Source organism: Miscanthus floridulus, chromosome 4 (genome assembly GCF_019320115.1).
Source record: "Miscanthus floridulus cultivar M001 chromosome 4, ASM1932011v1, whole genome shotgun sequence".
NCBI classification, from domain to species: Eukaryota; Viridiplantae; Streptophyta; class Magnoliopsida; order Poales; family Poaceae; genus Miscanthus; species Miscanthus floridulus.
Window position 1 is genome coordinate 83,926,646 of NC_089583.1, and position 18,430 is coordinate 83,945,075.

An 18,430-nucleotide genomic window follows, 5' to 3' on the forward strand; every position below is an offset into this window, starting at 1 on the left:
TTCCGGTCCCAGAGCTGAAGGCGGCGCCTACAACTCTATAGAGTGAGGTGCACGCACCTGTAATACCTTTTGGGCTCTACGGTGCCCGGAAGGGTCTAAAGCATCAGTCCTGTCGTTCCCTGGTAGTTCTTTTCCTGTCAGGGCGCAGGGTATGGTCGTTGGAGCCATGGTTGACCCGAACGTCTTATCTCATCCTGTACCCATCGTTATGAGGGATAGATATCGATTAGGGCGAGGCTCGTTCTGGGCCGTCGGGTGAGACGGAGGCCAGTCCCTATCTCTTGGGCGAGACTAACCCTATCCCTCCGGGATCGGGCGAGGCGGAATCTATCCCTTAGCCTTTGGGTGAGACCGAGCCCGCCCTATAGGTGTCGGGCGAGATGGAGATTAGCCTTGAGCCTTTGGGGCGAGGCAGGGTTATCCCACAAAGGCGTCGGGTGAGGCTGGCCCCACCCCTCCGGGATCGGGCGAGACGGAACTCATCCCTCAGCCCTCGGGCGAGACCGAGCCCGTCCTCAAGGCGTCGGGCGAGACGGAGTTTATCCCTCGGCCCTCGGGCGAGACCGAGCCCGTCCCAAAGGTGTCGGGCGAGGCGGAACCGAACTCCTGTCATTCGAACAAGGGATGACATGGCGCCCTTATGCGTCCAGAAGTTTTTTACATTTGGTGGTTATCGGTTCCATCCCCTGGGGTACCCTGGTATTAGGTCCCCGACACTATCTAATTACAAGAGCAACAACACAAGCTTAATGTATATGAAAGTAAACGCAAGCTTGTGTAACGGGGATGCAAACCAACGGGAAGAACAAGGTTGACACGATGATTTTTCTCCCGAGGTTCACGTGTTTGCCAACACGCTAGTCCCCGTTGTGTTGACCGCTCACTTGGTGGTTCGGCGGCTAATTAGCATCACCCGCTAAGCCCGCACGTCGGGCGCCACAAGAACCTACCCCTTGAGTGAGGGTAGCTCAAAGACACGCTTTACTAAAGTTGCTCTTCGCGACTCCCGCGGGGCGAGCACAATGCCCCTCACAAGCACTTCTCCGGAGCGCCGCACAAGCTTCTTGCACACTTCGACGGAGACCACCACCAAGCCGTCTAGGAGGTGGCAACCTCCAAGAGTAACAAGCACCACCGGCTTGCAACTCGATCACCTAGTGCCACTCGATGCAACCTCACGATGCAATCGCACTAGAATCGCTCACTCACACAATCGAATGATCACTATCAAGTATATGTGTGATGGAGGGCTCCCAAGCACTCACAAGCATGGACACTAAGTCCCTTGAGGTGCTCCACACCAGCCATGGCCGAGGGCCACTTCTATTTATAGCCCCAAGGGCTAAACTAGCCGTTACCCCTTCACTGGGCAATGGTCGGGCTGACCGGACGCTCCGGTCGTGTTGACCGGACGCTGGACCTCAGCGTCCGGTCACTCGCAGACGACCACGTGTCCCGGTTCCAACGGTCATTTGACTTGACCGGACACAGCAGCACTCAACTGACCGGACGTAGAACCCCCAGCGTCAGGTCATTTCTAGTAAGCTCCCGAGCATGACCGGACGCGTTCGATCGAACGCGATCGGACACAGCCAGCGTCCGGTCACACTCCAGCTTCTGCATCACCATACGTCAGCCTGACCGGACGCAGCCTGCCAGCGTCCGGTGCATGCAGATCTAGCGTCCGGTCAGTTGACCGACGCCAGCATCTTCGCGACCAACTCGTTTTCACTTCTAACTTCTTCACCCTTGCACCAATGTGCTAACCACCAAGAATTTGCATCCGGCGCAATAGAAAATAGACATTCCATTTTCCCGAAAGCGCCGAATCCCACCTCGCAAGCTCGGCGGGAGGGAGAGAGGGACCCAAACCCATCTCACCCCTACAAACACCACCTCCTTTGTAAATGTGCCAACACCACCAAGTGTACACCACCATGTGTATGTGTGTTAGCATTTTCACAATCATTTCCCAAAGGATGTTAGCCACTCAACTTGCCACGCCACTCGATCCTAGCGACAATGCAAAGTTAGATCACTCGAGTGGCACTAGATGACTGATATGGAAACAAGTTTGCCCCTCTTGATAGTATGGCCATCTATCCTAAACCCGGTCATAAACTTCTCTACACACCTATGACCGGTGAAATGAAATGCCCTAGGTTATACCTTTGCCTTGCGCATTCCATTCCATCTCCTTCAATGTCGATGCAACACATGCACCAACACGATCAACAATGATATGATTCACTTCATATCATCACATAATCATATTGGTTCATCGATCTTGACTCTACTTGCTCTTCACCATTGCCATCGTCCATCGGCGCCAAGTCTTGCTCAAGCTTCATCGCCACGCGGTCCATCACTCCAAAGCCTTCGACTTGCCCTTCACGCTTGCAACCGGTCCATCAAGCCAAGTCTTGTCTTGATCTTCTCCACCTTGATCACATGACTCAATGTCATGTCTCATGTGTATTTAAGCTCCTTCATCATCACATGTGTGAGCTTCGCAACATCTCCAAGCCATTTTCACCTCCATGGCATATGTTGCTCACACACATGTACCTGTGGACTAATCACCTGTGTATCTCACATAAACACAATTAGTCCACCTAAGTTGTCACTCAATTACCAAAACCAAACAAGGACCTTTCAACTAGGGAAAGAGAGGCTCGGACGGCAGCGCTCAGATGACGGCGGCAATGGCGATGGCAGAGTTGCGAAGGCTAGGGTTTCAAGGCAAAAGCAGGGTACCAAAGAAAAGGAGGAGAAAGACCTTTAAATAGATTTTACACCGGTAAAAACATGGCCCACCAGGCCCATTTTGACATGGAATGGGGACGCAACGGTCCATTTACCGACGCAACTAAAATGACGGAACAGCTCAAATCCACACAATGGTATAGTTCAACGGGTAGATTTCAGACTTATTCATCCAGCACCACGGCGGAGTTATCATATTACTACAAAAAGAACTCATCAACAATAAAGCAAAGAAGGGTTACCTCACAAGGAGCGCAACAACCCGGTCCTTACAGAAAGAACTCAGAAATCTCATCAACAATTGGGACATCAGGAGAATAAAGAATGACAACTCAGAAGGCAAGATTCTTTCCATTATAAATGATTTCAAAAAATAGAAGATTACACGTCTTACAAGACCCAACGAGCTCGGTACCACGACAAGCAAAGTAGCAAAGAGGAACCCGGACACGGCTAGGCTCTGGAACGACTACGTGTTCCAAATTGCTACTCGGTAGAACAGACCGCCCTCGGCTACACTGTTTTCTTCAAAGGACGGACATAGTGCATCCAAGGCGGAAATCAACAGCACGGCGGGACAACATGGAGCAGAGAAAGCCGGCAGGCATCTATCTACCCAAGTCCGACGTGATGCTGGATATGGTGTTGATCTGCACCGGACAGTCTCAGGGCAGGCGACGAGGATCAACCTAGAACTGCCGGACGAAGGATCGCATCCCACATCATAAGACCCCCTCTAACTACCGCCACATACTTCCAAGTACAATGCTGCTGTGGGATTAGCCTATCTCTAATCCCTATCACAAGACTCTCTCCAGCTACGGCAAGACACACAAAAACTATAAAATATGCCCCGGGGCTGCTCTACTTCACAAACTACCATATTCATGACTACAGAGACTTCAGAACAAGCAACAAAACGCTCAATGAATCAAAACAGCACTCCAAGAGGGTATTTATAGACCAAAGGAGCGGTGCACATAGACCAAGAGCACCAACGAAACAAGCCTAACAAAGGACACAGTGAAAAAAGATAGAATTCAATGAATGCGGACTTAGGCGTGAAGGAACAATACTCAAGGACAAGCATATTCGAAAAGATATACCAACACTGTACAACTCGTGAACAAACAGCATTTACACTCAACCACCACCATACAACTACATCTGACAACAGCAGACTACCAGAGAATATGCCAAGACCCTGCATCCGAGTTCTTCCTGAACAAAACAACCTGGATATATGCTCGGGGGCTGCAACAGGAGAGGTTTTCAGTTCTTTCGAACAACTCAGATTCAAGACCCTCCAACTTTTTGTTCCAAATAGCAAGAGGCTCAGGGGCTACACTCAGTGAGTGCACTTTTTCCTTCAAAAAAGTGCACGTCACCAAGAGGACTACTTCAAGACAACTGTTTTTCTAATGACATAAGATTCAAGACCCTCCAACTTTTTGTTCTAAATAGCAAGAGGCTCGGGGGCTACACTCAGTGAGTGCACGTTTTCCTTCAAAAAAAGCGCACATCACTCAGAAGACTTCTTCAAGACAGATGGTTTCAAGGCCACACGGCAAAAAGAACCCAGATATAGCTATATCCGAGCTCTTTTCGACAAAAAAAATCTGGACATAGCTATATCCGAGCTCTTTTCGATAAAGAACACGGGTATATGCTCGGGAGCCCTTCAACGAAGAATTTGTGCGATTTCAAGAAAAGACCCTCAAGCTTCTTGTGCCAAACAAAAGAGGCTCGAGGGCTACATCCAAATGGGAGTACTTTTTTCTTCAAAAAGGTACGCACCACGCGAAGATCTCACGAAGCGCTACATGGTTTCGCTCAAGAAAGCACTCGGACGACGCTTGTTCCTGCTCGACAAGACTTGAAGAAACAAGACAAGGCTTCTAGAACTCAACCATGAAGTGCTCGGGGGCTTATCGGTGTGGGACCCACGGGATACCCCGCAAGGAAGGAAGAAGATCTAGTCTAACTTGGATTCTTTCCCTGTAATATTAGTAGCAGTATTTTTCTGTAATCCTACTAGGAACTCTCATTGTAAACCGACTAGGACTCTGGCCTCCTGACTATATAAAAGAGGGCAGGGCTCCTTGGATCGGGAGTTCAGAGAACAATTGTACAACATAACACTTTACGATCAATCCGACGCGAAAGGCTAGCACCGACTGGACGTAGGGCTATTACTCGATCAAAGATCAAGGGTCCGAACTAGGATAAATCGACTGTCTCTTGCGTTAACCGTCGAGTTCCGCATACGCTGAAGCTCGAACATACTGCCCCGGGCCAGGCTATCGGTGGTCAAACATCGACAGTACTCGGAGTGGTGTTGTTATTGTAGATCAGCTTTCTCCAACTACGAGGGCTGCACTTGAGCAGGTTGAGCACCGTCATGATGGTCCAGCTAGGACTATCATGGTTGTAGGACAGTGTAAGTGCATCTAGCCCTTTAGTGGATTTTGGTAAATTGAATGACAACACAATTAAAGGTCTAATAAGTTTGCTAAGTGTTGAACAGGAAATTGAGTCTGTTGCATATACTTGTGGGTTGTATATTAACAAGTATATACAAGGTTCAACTAGTAGGCAAATTTGATGATATGCCATGTTGTGTTAAAGTGAATGGGTTAAGTAATATTTAGTCACTTTTAATTTCTCTCTTCTTCTTCACTAATAAAAAATATTACTTTAATAGTTTTAGTGTCTAATGTAATTACTATAATGATTAAAAATCTTATACGGAGTAGCAAACAAGATCAAGTAGTGGTGTCTATCAGCAAATATCAATATTAAATGGTGTTAGATTAAATTAAAACGAGGAAACTGGTGCGAGAAGACTGGAGGCGGGACGCGTAGACATGTGGGGCCTCGGCCTGCATGCTGCGCGCCGGGGGAATCTGGCAGAACTATCACGTTCCGAGGGAACGGAAGGCGGTCAGAGACCCTTTTGGATTTTCGGAATATCGTGGGGACCCCGCGGGGCTGCCTGCCTGCTCGTGCTGCACGGCTGGAGCTTGCAGCCATGCACAGGCAGCAGTCGCAGCGGCAGAAGCCAGTAGAAGAAACAGAGCCCAATGCCAGCCGGCCCACCCCCACACACCACATGACGCAGCAGCTGCATTCAAGCCATCCCTCTCGTTCGCAGGCACCACCCACCCCACCCGGAGAGAAGCGAAGCGAAGGCCGAAGCCGAAGCCGAAGCCGAAGCTAGCCGGCCGAGATCTCTTGCCCTGTCTTTACGCTTCCGGCTCCGGACCGGGACATACCTACTTATAAGTAAAAAAAATAAAATAAATGATTGATTTTATTTCGTAAACTAATCACACCCTAAGTCACCTGACTTTATGAAAACAAACAGGGCCTTAGACCCTCGCTCTGAAGATCTGGCGCCAGTCGCCTCATAATCATGACGCGCTGCCCTTCTCTCGGTTCTCCCGCACGGACAGTCTACTGCAGCTACCCACAGCTACAGATAGCTGTAGCTAGCTAGGGCTACCACTAGCTGATGACTGCGTGGGAGTAGTATTGTGCTGCGGCCGCGGCAGCCCGGAACACACTGACTGTACCACGCATCGGCATCGCGCTCTAGTCGGCGGTCCGATCGACCCGTCACTTTGTGACATGTGACTGCGATTGCGAGCAATGTCCAAAGCCCCTGCGCAGGCGCAGCTGTAACTGCCTTTCACATCTTTGACTCCCATGAGCGCACGCAAAAGGCAACGAGGAAGGAGAGACGCACGCTGAAACAGGCTCAGGAAAGCGGTTTTGGCATTATGAAAGAGAGATCTCTTTCCGGACTCGTCGCTCAAAAGATTGCTCGCCCTGGCTGGGCTGGAGACATCAGAATTTCAGAAGAATAGCTAGCAGCAGCATCGTCAGAATACCTAGCTACCTGAGCTGCTGCTAGGACCTAGACCTACGACTACGAGTACTTCACGCTCGAGTGACTGCGACTACTTCTGTACAAAAACTTGCATGGCTTGGATTAGTTCACCGGAGCGGAGGATCAATGGCACCAGTCGCGAGTGCTTGGGCACGGCAGTGCAATTAGTGTAAGCCTAGCAGGAACCCTAACCGAAAGACACTAGACACATCAACGAAAGAACCCATCTGATCTACAAGTTGAAACGGAACACGTCGATCGAACTGGAGCTAGAACAACAAAACGGCCGCCCCGCCGTTGCATGCACCACCATGCAAACGCATCTGCTTGCGCGAGGTGAGTACCGAGTAGCCGACTAGCTAGTGCTAACTGGGGACGAGGCGGCGGAGGGCTCCGGGATGGTCAGGCTTAGGTCGGCGCCGTCCAGCGCCAGCCGTGGCTTCCTGGCAGGCGACCTGGGTGGCTGGTCTGCTTCCTCCGGGGAAGCCGGCCTCTTGGTGCCGCCCGCGCCGCTCGGGGCGGCGCTGAGGTGCACGCCGAAGAGCATGGTAGGCGGCGCGGCGGCGGCAGACCGCGCGGTGCCGCTGCTTCCAGCCTCCCCGCCGCCGCCGCTCTTGTCGGCCTGCTGCGGCGGAGGCGGCGAGAGCTCCTCCGCGATGGTGAGCGAGCTGCTGGACGTGGTGCTCCCGCCGGAGTGGTTGAGGCCCGCGGCCGACACGGGGGCAGCGGCGGCGGGCTTCTTGCGCGCAGCAGCCTGCAGGCCGAGCCCCTGCAGGAACGCGGCCGCGGCCGGGCTGGGCGCCACGGGGCGCACGTGGTTCTGCACGAAGTAGATGATGTCGTTGTAGAGCTTGCGCATGTGCGCCAGCTCCTGCAGCAGCGCCGTGTTGCTGCGCCGCAGCCGCTCGTTCTCCTCCATCAGCACGGCCGCGGTGGCCGCGCGCCCCGCGTTGTTGCCTCCGCCGCCGCCGCCGGCGTCGGCGGCGGGCAGCGGCGACGGCGACGGTGGAGGGGCGCCCAGGGCTAGGAGCCGCGTGGCGGCCACCGGCGCTGCGGCGGCGTGCGCCTCCCTCCAATGCGGGTGCGGGAACGCGAAGCTAACGCTTGCGTGCGCGGCCGCCGCCACGACCCCGTCGTCGAACTGGTGGTGGTGGTACGGGGCGCCCGGGTGGAAGAGCGGGAAGTGATGAGGCGGCGCGAAGAAGGGCGGGGGCGACGGCGACGCCGTGGACGTCGACGTCTTGCGCCGGTGGATCTCGCAGAGCAGCTGCTTCTCCCCCTTGCGGAAGAACTCGTTCGCGAACTCCCACCGCTCCGGAACCACCTTCCGGAAGCCCTGCATTGCGCATTGCAACATCACCGTCGTCACCATCAAGAAACCACAACTACCAACACTTCGTGGCTCAATCAAAGCGAGCGAAGTGCAACTCACGTAGGTGTTGAGCTGCCGGACGAAAGAGGAGAAGTTGTTGTGCTTGAAGTAGTTGGGGAGGATGTCGCGTGCGAACTCCGGTGGGCGCCACACGACGAAGGTGGAGACGCGGTCGTCCCCCCAGGAGACGATGTGGTCCGTGGCCGGGTCGTCCACCAGCTGGTACGTCTTGGTCAGGAACGGCGCCGGCACCGCCTTCTGCGCGGCCGCCTGCGACGCCGCGTCGCAGTCCCAACTCCCGCACCTCTCCATCTCTCTCTCCCTCCTTCCTACAGGAGCCGAAGCGTCGACGAAGGTTTCTTGGGGTTTTAACTTCTTCCCTCTGAGGTGAGGTGGACGATACGAGGCGAGCGGAGCGGGTGACCCGGCTATTTTAACTGGAGGTGGTGGTGAATACGGAGGGAAGGGAAGAGAGGGAGTGGACGAGTGAAGGAGGCAAGTGTGGTGTGCTCCTGCCTCGGGGAGCGTGTGGGCGGTGGGGGTGGTGGGGGGGGAATATGTGTCGCGTCGCTCTGTCTGTCTGGGTGTTTTGCAGAGAGGGATTGGAAGTTTGGAGATGCAGGTTTCAAGGCAGACCCGTGACACTTCCGCCAGCGCCCCGCCCCAGCGTCGTCGAGCCATCCAACCGTTCGTTTTCTCGGTTTCTTCAGGATATTTTGCGCCCCCTTTAACCCCGTCCGCCATTTCACCCCTCCAAAGCGACACTTCCGCCAGCGCCCTGCTGCAGTTTTGGAAGCATCTCCAAAACCTGATTTCTTTTTCGGCGTCAGGGAAAAAAGATATAGGGGAGCTATGCCGCGAGCCATTCCTATTGGCCGGTCAATGGTACCCAGACGTGCCGCCCGGATATTAAAATTTTTGTGTTACGCTTGTCGTACGTGGCGTCAAGTAGCGGGGATATGAGAAGACGGTTTTAGGATCGGAACGCAGCGCAGCAGTCCTTCTTGGATCAGGGCTCCGGTCCATGTGGCCCGAGCGGTGCCCAGTGCATATCACGTGCTGTCGATGGAATGCAAGCCCAAAAAATTGTCCTTGCACCACAGCCAGTGTTTTGATTTTTGTGTGTGGGGAGGAATATATTCAAACTTGGTATGGCATATCAAAATTACACATGATAAAGTTTTTAAAAAATAATATTCTATCTTGCTTTCGTTATCCTCTTTTCTAGTGACCTTCGTCGATGCAGCCGATACTTCAGAATAACTGAGTCTAATCGAGCGCTAAAGCCATAATACAATGATTGTGTTAAATCCATCGATTAACCTCATAAGCTTCGACATGCTACAAAATCCAATTTTTCAGAACCAAATTGAAACATATCCAAATCGATTGTGATATCCAATCTAATTTGAATTTAGCCCATAGTGGCACATGAGTATGTTGACGTGGGATCGTGGGGGTTTAGTCTCGCCTAGGTTGTTAAATGCGGATGTAGACCAACATGTAAAACTTTCAAAGTCCATATCACGATCCCTAGTTTAACCTTTCTCCATGAAGTGATAACAGAAACATAAGTGGGTTAGTGATATATGTAGTTCGCACAACATGCAATAGGGATCTAAGTCGTTTTGACTCTAAGGCGTTACATCGATGAAAGAACATCCACAAGTAAATCATCGGTTACAACATCGTCTGTAGATCAGCTTCTTCAAACCTTGATCTATCAAGTTGGACGCCTGATTTATTCTCCAACGACATTGACAATGACTCAATGAGGTCGATGATTCGGGGTTAATATCCATATCGCCACGGCCTACGGGTAGTGCCCATGAGCACATTTACCCTTGCATGTAGTAACAAGCTAACCTCTTACTAACCCTTCTATAAAAAAAACTCCTACTAACCCTTGATCCATCAAGTTAGACTCCTGATTTGATTTATTCTCCATAGGCATCAACAATAAGGTCGATGATTTGGAGTTAATATAAATATCGTCACAAGGGAAGTGCCCATGAGCACCCTTGCCTTTGCAGGTAGTAACCACAAACTATCCTCCTGCTAATTTAAGCGACTCCCTGAATAATAACTTCTTAGATTTATTTAGATTAATTCTAGCAAACTAAACTTAAAAAAGTTGCTCAACTGTAAATGAGAGATGAGATGTCTCCTCCTTTCCGCTAGCAGCCTCACCGGAGAGGAAAAAAGAAGAGACCTCCAACCAATGACAGCGAGTGTAAAACGAGGGACAGGGCCTCACATGAGATCATTTGGCTAGTAATATGAATTCCGATTCACATAAAATTCACATAAATGAAAATATTATTCAAAAAAGTTTAAAACATTTTGTGAGTGAAGAACAACTTAAATGTAAGACTAAACATTTCTACTAGAATCTATATTTCCTACCAAACGCACTCATAGTTTGCCACGATGGTGGTGCTAAGTTCAGAGTTCTGATAACACCCTAAAATTTGCATAATTTTAAAATAGGAGGAAGTGGTTTAATTATGCATTTTTGTGACATTTAAATTTAGGAAAATAATAATTTTCTTAAAAATAAAATCAAATGTAGGTTTACAATCATGTATGTGTATTCCTGCTGCTGCATATTGTTTTTGTATTGATCAAATTTCACATTGATTTGAATTTGTATTTCAAAATTAGTTGGAAATTAGAAAAGAAAAAAAGTCTCCACCCCTCTCTTTTCGGCCTGCTCTTCCCCGCTTCCCTGCCTTCCTGCACGGCCTGCTCTTCCTCCCGCAGCGGCCCAGTCGCGGCCCAGTAGCCTAGCGCAGCCGCGCCCGCGTTTTCCCATCTTCCCTCTCGCTGACGGCCTAGCCCCACATGTCAGCGCCGTCTTCCTCCCGTGTCCGCGTTGGAGTCCCCAATGTCGCTGACGCCGCGCCGAGTCCGCCTCCTCTACGCCTCTTGCCGTGCCGCCCAAGCCGCTTTCGGCTATAAAAATTGGATGCCCGCATCGTGCCGCGCCTATCTCGAGCTTTGGAGCCGCCGCTGTCCTCGCATCGCGCTGAGCCACCATAGACCTAGCACCGCCGCCATTGCCATCCGGCTCGTCGTGCGCCACGCCGCCTCCGTCCGCTTCGCGCCTTGGTAAGGTACCGGCGAGCTCGTCGTCGTCTCCTCTAGTTTCTCGTGCTTTTGGTTTGTCAAACGATGGTCCGTAGGCTCTAAACCGCGAGCGCCGCCCGCTCCGGCCATGGCGCCGCCGTGGAGCTCACCGCCGACCCCGCCGTCGGCCGGCCAGCCCTCTCTCTCCCTTCCATTTGATCACAGCCGTCCGATCTGGATCGGACGATCCCAAATAGAATATACCCCTTTGGTTGGCATATTTTCAAAAAACCCATTATAATTATTTGAGTCTTAACCCGCCGTCCCTGGTTTCTTTCAAAAGGGCCCCTACCTTTTCTTTTAATAATGCCTGCAGTCCTCGGCCAAATTTAAAAATCAGGTTTTATTTATTTTAATTCAAAAATCAAGTTCCACTTATTTACAGAACGGCCACTACCTTCTGTAGGCTATAAAATCTCCGTTTTAACTCTGATTTGATCTGTTCAAGTTGCGTTAGGTTTGTAATTCCATAATCTACATGTTCATATTACTATTAGGTATGTTTTCAACTTCTAAAATTCGAGGTTAGATTTAATCTATTATTTTACTAAAAGAAATCTTGTTTAATTCATAACTTCTTCATTTTAACTCCGATTTTTGTAATCTTCACGTCTGTCTGCCCGTAGCATCACGTAGAACAGTTTTAAAACCTTTTAAACTTATATTTTTTATTGTTTGGTGTATTGTTCTAATTAGCTTATATTTGTTTACTGTGCCTATATGGTGTGGTTTGATTTTGAGTAGAAAGTGAGTTTTGTGTTGGTGATCTGGAGCAACTCTTTGAAGATCAAGACCAGCAGCAAAACTTTGAATTAAGGCAAGTATAATATGAGGCTCCTTGTTACCTATTCACTTTAATGCAAATCTCAATTCGTATGCATATGTTAATGAACCGCTTGGAGACTATTTACCTTGATATTGATTATCCTGTCATTAATTTACCTATGGATTGTGCATGTGGGTAGTATACTCAGTTTGCTCCAACTAATATTGAGTAAAGAATACAATTAAAGATATATGCAACATGGTATTAAAAGATGTTTTTTAGCAACATGGAACCAAGGGGGCTAGAGCATTGTGCCTTTTCTTATGGTGCTCTAGTTTCTCTCCATAATGACTCATCTTTAAGTGGCAACCTAGGATGTACAGTACAACCATAAGGGCCACATGGCTCTGGTCTTAGTCAGGTACCTTGCTCTTTCTTGTTTGTAGCAGTTTATCGAAAGGGCAAGAGAGACATACCAGGCTGGGTATGTGTCGACGAAATATGGTCGGCAGTCTACCTAGGGGTATGCCCAAGGTAGTAGATTATCGGCAGACAGATGCGCAAGTCCCAAACAAGACGGTGACGCAAGACAGACACGAGGTTTTATCCAGGTTCGGCCGCCAAGAAGGCGTAATACCTACGTCCTGCGTCTGATTTGTATTGCTGTATGTCAATGAGAGATGTTTTTTAGAGGGGTCCCCTGCCCGCCTTATATAGTCCGGGGGGCAGGGTTACAGATCTGGAAACTAATCCTAGTCAGTTACAATTGCCATATGTGGCCGGACAAGGATTCCTATTCTAATCGACCAGGATCCTGCTTGGTCGCCAAATCCGTCTTGATTCCTTGTGCGGGACTCCGATCAGGTGGACCGAGCCGCACGTCGTTTTTCGGGTGGACTGAACCCATCGATCCGGGCCAGCCCAAGCTTAGCCGTAAGGGTATAGGGGTTAATACCCCCACAGCTAGTCCCCGAGCATCATGTATTATGCTGCGACACACCATTTTCACCTTCTCCGACAAGCGAGGCTTGGAACCTTGACGCCTCCGACCACCGTCATCACCGGAGAAGTAGGTTGTCCGAAGAATGTATGGTGCTCTTATAAAAAGAAAAGATTTCTGTCCTGAGAAGTGTGCCCACTTGTATTTCTGAAAAGAAATGTAAGTGGTCTTGAAGCATAGCATTCTTGAACATCAGAAGCGTAGGGGTCGAAAAACAAACACATTCACCGCAAGGTGAAGTGTGCCCACTTAGTCCCCGAGCCTGGTAGGAGGTGACGTAGGCACGTGGTGCCAGGGTCTAAAAAGAATTCATAGTTTAGTTGAGAACCCAATCGTCGTACAGGCGATACGAGATGCACCGGCAGGTGCATCGTACCGATGTAGTCCCCGAGCTTGCTGGAAGGCGAGGTATGAGCCTTGTAGCAAGGTCTAAAGAAATGTCTCTTAACTGTATGTGAGTACAAATCACATGTAGCCAAGGAAAAACACTATTCAAGCAGTGGTCGGGGCAGTCCCCGAGCATATTAATAATCCTTATAACCATTCAAAGCACAAACACATTCACCGTAAGGTGAAGTGTGCCCACTTAGTCCCCGAGCCTGGTAGTAGGTGACTCAAGCACGTGGTGCCAGGGTCTAAAAAAGAAATTCTGCTGAAGTTAAGAATCCAATTGCCGTACAGGCCAAACAAAATACACCGGCAGGTGCATCGTACCGATGTAGTCCCCGAGCTTGCTGGAAGGCGAAATATGAGTCTTGTAGCAAGGTCCAAATAAATGTCTTTCAACTGTATGTGAGTATAAATCACATGTAGCCGAAGAGAGCAAAACTCCAAAAAGTGGTCGGGAGGGTCTCCGAACATAGCGGTGGTCATAGCAGTTCCTGAATATAGTAATGGTCGGAGCGGTCCCCGGGCACAACCGTGGTCGGAGCAGCCTTCGAGCAAAAAAGGTGGTCTGGACAGTACCCGAGCACCGTAGTGGTCTGGGCAGTCCCCGAGCACCGTAGTGGTCTGGGCAGTCCCCGAGCACAGTAGTGGTCAAGGCAAATCCACGATCACGTGCGCTGCTTGTACTATTATTTGGTGTATTTATTTTTCTCTACTCTCTGCCAAGTCTAGTCTGTCCAGTCTGACACGTCTGGTCAAAAAAAACAAATAGGTATAGTACGTCATTCTGTCTTCTTATTGTTTTCTGACAAACAGTCGGTTGACACCTGTATTGAGGTGTGTCAGTGTGGGCCCTCTTACACCATCAACGAAGAGGCGCGTACACTGTTATCGAAGGAGCGCGTTTATTGGCGCAGATTTCGGGGTTGTGTGAACAACCGTCCGCGGCGCGTGCGCACGACTCCCAATATTCTCGGGCGGACGAAACGACGGTGCCCTTTTGCTTTATATAATGTAGGTCTGGTAAGTTACCCTCACCATTCCCCATTGTCATCCGCCGCCGCAACCTTCTTCTTCCTCCTGCCAAACCCTATTCCCCAAAGATCATCACCAATCCCCTCGGTCTCCCGCATCCACCCACTTAGTAAGGACGAACAAATGGCGAAGAGAGACGCCCAGAAGAAAGGCGGGGTCATGGCGAAGGAATGGTGGAAGTCGCGGAGCAACGAGCAAACCATCGAGGACCTCGTCGCCATGGGAGTGCTCCACAACAAGGCACTTGCGGGATGGCGTGCACCCGAAGGAGAAAGCTTCCCCGATCCACAACCAGGTGAAATTGTGATCTTTGAAGATTTTTTCAAACGGGGTTTTGGGATTCCAGTGCACCCTTTCCTTCAGGGGCTCTGTTTGTACTACGAGATTGGGATTTGCAATCTGCATCCCAACTCGATTCTTCTCGTCTCTACCTTCATCCACCTCTGCGAGGCGTATGGTGGCTTCCAGCCCCATTTCGACCTCTTTCGCCACCTGTTTTGCCTTCGGAAAAAGGGAAGCGGTGGCTCGAAGATCGCCGGAGGCGTCTACCTGAACCTTCGGGACGGCATGAAGGCTCAATACCTGCACTGCCCCTGGAACACCTCTTTGGACGAGTGGTACAAGAAGTGGTTCTACATCCGTGAAGAGCCAAACTCCATCACTCTGTGCGATGTGGGACTGATTCCAGAGAAGAAAAGCAGCTGGTCGGAGAAGCCCGACAACTTGGAGCAGATCGCCGAACTACTCGGGTTGATTCCGTGGGGAAGGCTTGACGGCCCGAGCGTTGTCGGCAACTTCATCAGCCGTAGAATTCAGCCGTGCCAGAAAAGGATTCACCCCGGCTTCGAGTACCAAGGAGGCGCTGATCCAACGAGGACCAGAAAGGAGCCGCTGGACAAGCTGGAGATCAAGGCCAGGATTGGAGAGCTATTCAACCTGGCCGATCCCAACTATGTTGCATTGAACGCCATTGAACACGCCTTCAAGCTGGCTCGCCCTCCCCCAAAGGTAAATGACGCCTCCTTTTAACTGTAAAGTCATGTTGCACCAAGAAAATAACTGTTTTTTCCTTCATTTTGCGTCTCAGTATAATGGCCGTGACCGGGCAGGAGTGTTTGTGTCGCCTCCCCCCGGTGTAGAGTGGCCGCAAGTTACTGGACCAACCGCCCAGACCAGCGCCAGGACCGACGGCGTTCACTGGGCGGTACTCGAGACCGTTGAAGACGCCTCGACCAGAGCCGCCGGCAAGCGTCCGGCTACCAGCAAACGACGCCAAGCCATCATCTCCCAGTCGGACGACGAAGCAGAGGATGCGGACATCTTCCGGCTCATCCCCCGAAAGAGGAGAAGGCAGGTGGGGCCGTCGGAGCAGGGTGGCTCCTCTGTGCCAGCAGTGGTCACAGCACCGACCACGGCAACACAGAGCACAGACGAAGGGAACATGCCGCATCATCCTCCGACGCCCGTACCGGAGGTTGAACAAGTCCCGGTGGAAACTGCCGAGCAAGCAGAGCAGGGGCGGTCGAGGAGACGTTCCTTCGCCACATCCTTCCGCAAGTCAAAACTGTAAGTATATATATTTTGGATGTAAGCTTGTCATTTTGCATTGGATGCTATTGTCTTATGAATTTGTCTCTGAATGTATTAGATCGGCGTCCACCGAAAGCCCCGACCAGCTAGCTGGGTGCGGGACGTCCTTTCCAAAAACGGCGGGACAAACTGCACAGAAACAAGCCGTGGAGGAGCCCATGGAAGGGACTCTGCCTGGGCCTCGGCAGGCGTACGACCAGACGCCAGTCCCCGAGCAGAACACAAGTGCTCCGAGCACAAACCCCGATGAGGAGGATACCACAGCACCACAGGAGCTGGATCTAGCCGAGGGGCAGCAGCCAGAAGTTGCCCAGGACAAGGGTGCCGACGCGACGGCTCGTGGGAAAGCCCTGGTGGTCGTGGAGTCTGCGAACTCCGGACCACTGCCGCCTCCCGAACAGGAGGCTGAAGAGGATGAAGTGGAAGAAGTCCTGGGCCGTCCCCAAGATAGACGACAACATGTATATGTGTCGCGCTATCGGAACGATGAATGGGTCATGCACGAGGAGATCCCAGAGGCCGAGGAAACCTTAAGAGTTGAGCGAGCAGCCAAACGCCTGGTGACTGAAGTCCAGGTATATTTGGCTTTAGTCCTTAAACCTGTTGTGTAGTCAAGCTGTCTGACGTAGCTTGTCTGTATGCAGGACGTGATGAAAACTGCGAGGTACCGAAAAAGGTGCTTCGACCAGATAGAAGTAGTCATGAAGACCAATAAGGAGCTGACGGCTGAAGTTGAACGCCTACGGCGCCAACTTGAAGCCACCGACCAGGAGAGGACAAACCAAGAAGCACAGAACCAAAACCTGGTCGGCCAGCTCAAAAACAAAGAGCAGGAGAAAACATGTAAGTGTTCACCGTATCATAGCAAGTGCTGGACTTGTGTTTTTTTTTTTTTTTTTTTTGTTTCTGACAGTAATAGCTGTAATGCAGGTTTAGAAGCTGAAGTGACCCGCCTCCAGGGGGAGAACAGCCGCGCGCTTGCAGAATGTGGTCGCCTGAAGGAGGACAACGAGAAATTGGAACGCCGCCAGTCGGAACTCCAAGACCACACTAACAGAATGAAGGACGACCTGAAAAGTAAGCACTCCAGACCGCCTTGCTCATTCAACTGCCCACATTGCCTTGTCGTGTCATCACGTTTGATGTCTTGTAATATTTTCAGTTTTGAAAGTAAATGCCAAGAGGCACCTTGAGGCCGTGATCAAGGAGCGTGACGACTGGAAAGCACAATGCCTTAAGGCCGTCGAGGAGCGGGACACGTGGAGCAAGCGGTGCCAAGAAATGGCAACTGGCATTGTGCCCGTCCTCGACCTCATCGACCCGGCGCTCACAGAGGAAGAGCTAAGGACGCCTCAGCTCGGACTGGTCGAGAGATGCAAGCAAGCATGGGGATGGTTCCAAGACTTCGTGAAGGAGGCAGGTGAGTACACGGGCGCCCATGTGCTAAGCATGGTGCGTGCTCACTACCCCCTGATCGATCTCAAACGCTTGGAGGCTGGGTACCCGAAGGAGATAGACCCAGACAAGGCCGAAGAGCTTCGGACGGCCCAGCTGGACTTGTCGTCAAGGATAATTGGCGATATTAACCTGTGCGGAGGTGGGACAGCACCTGTGCAGGGTATGCCATCGACAAGCCAGCTGGAAATGCCATCACCTTCAAGCCAACCAACGAAGCCTGCGGTCTCGACCAGCCAGGCACCGGCGGGGCCATCCCCTTCAGCTTGACTAGCTCTAGAGTCCCCTAGAATCGAGTAGGGTATCGGAGGCGGCGAGCAGTAAATGCCATGCGCCCCGACCAGCCAATGTAATAGGCTTAGAGCTGTAGAAGGAGGACATAGTTGTGTTATTGTAAACTTGAGCCTTTTCAGGCAAGCTTGTAATAACGTAACTGTATATCATTATAAGCTTATTTGTTTTATACAAAACGCACTTTAAGCTTGAATTTTTTTTTTTTTTTTTGTCGGTGTAACTAAGTGGGAACGTGTTAACGCTCTGTTTTAGTTGTACCGTTTTGCTCGACACGTCATCCTGAAAAGTTTGTGCGGCCCCAGTCTGGCATGTGGTCGGAGTATGAGGTACTATGACCTGTGCATACGTGGACGCAGACAAGTCAAACCAGAGGGGACCTGCCGATCACCCGCAACGCAGAGAGCAGATCCCGTGCACGTGTTGGGAGGAACCGGAGACAGGGCCTGCTCCGAAAACCGTAGAAGGAGTGGTGGTCGGCTTGTACTGCCTTAGGTTAAAATAACCATAAAATTCGGAGTGACACATTAGAGTGGTCGGAGAAATCATAATTGCTTTATTAAAGTAAATCGAAAATGTAAGTAGAGTACATATCTCAGTAGTTAAGCATAGAAACGTCTAAGCTTGTCGATGTGCCACGAGTTTGGTACGTCCGTGCCGTCCAGGTGAGCTAACCTGTAAGACGTTGGACGTGTGACTTCCTTGATCATGAAGGGTCCCTCCCATGGGGTTGCGAGTTTGTGGACG

At 50.9% G+C, this 18,430-nt stretch overlaps 1 protein-coding gene across 1 annotated transcript; it reads right to left on the minus strand.

Annotated features, from left to right (window-relative positions):
- Positions 1–6,543: 6,543 nt before the first annotated feature.
- Positions 6,544–8,487, minus strand: LOC136551902 (heat stress transcription factor B-4c-like). Its single transcript, XM_066543432.1, has 2 exons — positions 8,091–8,487; positions 6,544–7,994 (listed from the first exon to the last, which is right to left on the minus strand). The coding sequence occupies exons 1-2, from the start codon at positions 8,340–8,342 to the stop codon at positions 7,014–7,016; spliced, it is 1,233 nt and encodes a 410-aa protein (XP_066399529.1). The 5' UTR covers positions 8,343–8,487; the 3' UTR covers positions 6,544–7,013.
- Positions 8,488–18,430: the final 9,943 nt, after the last annotated feature.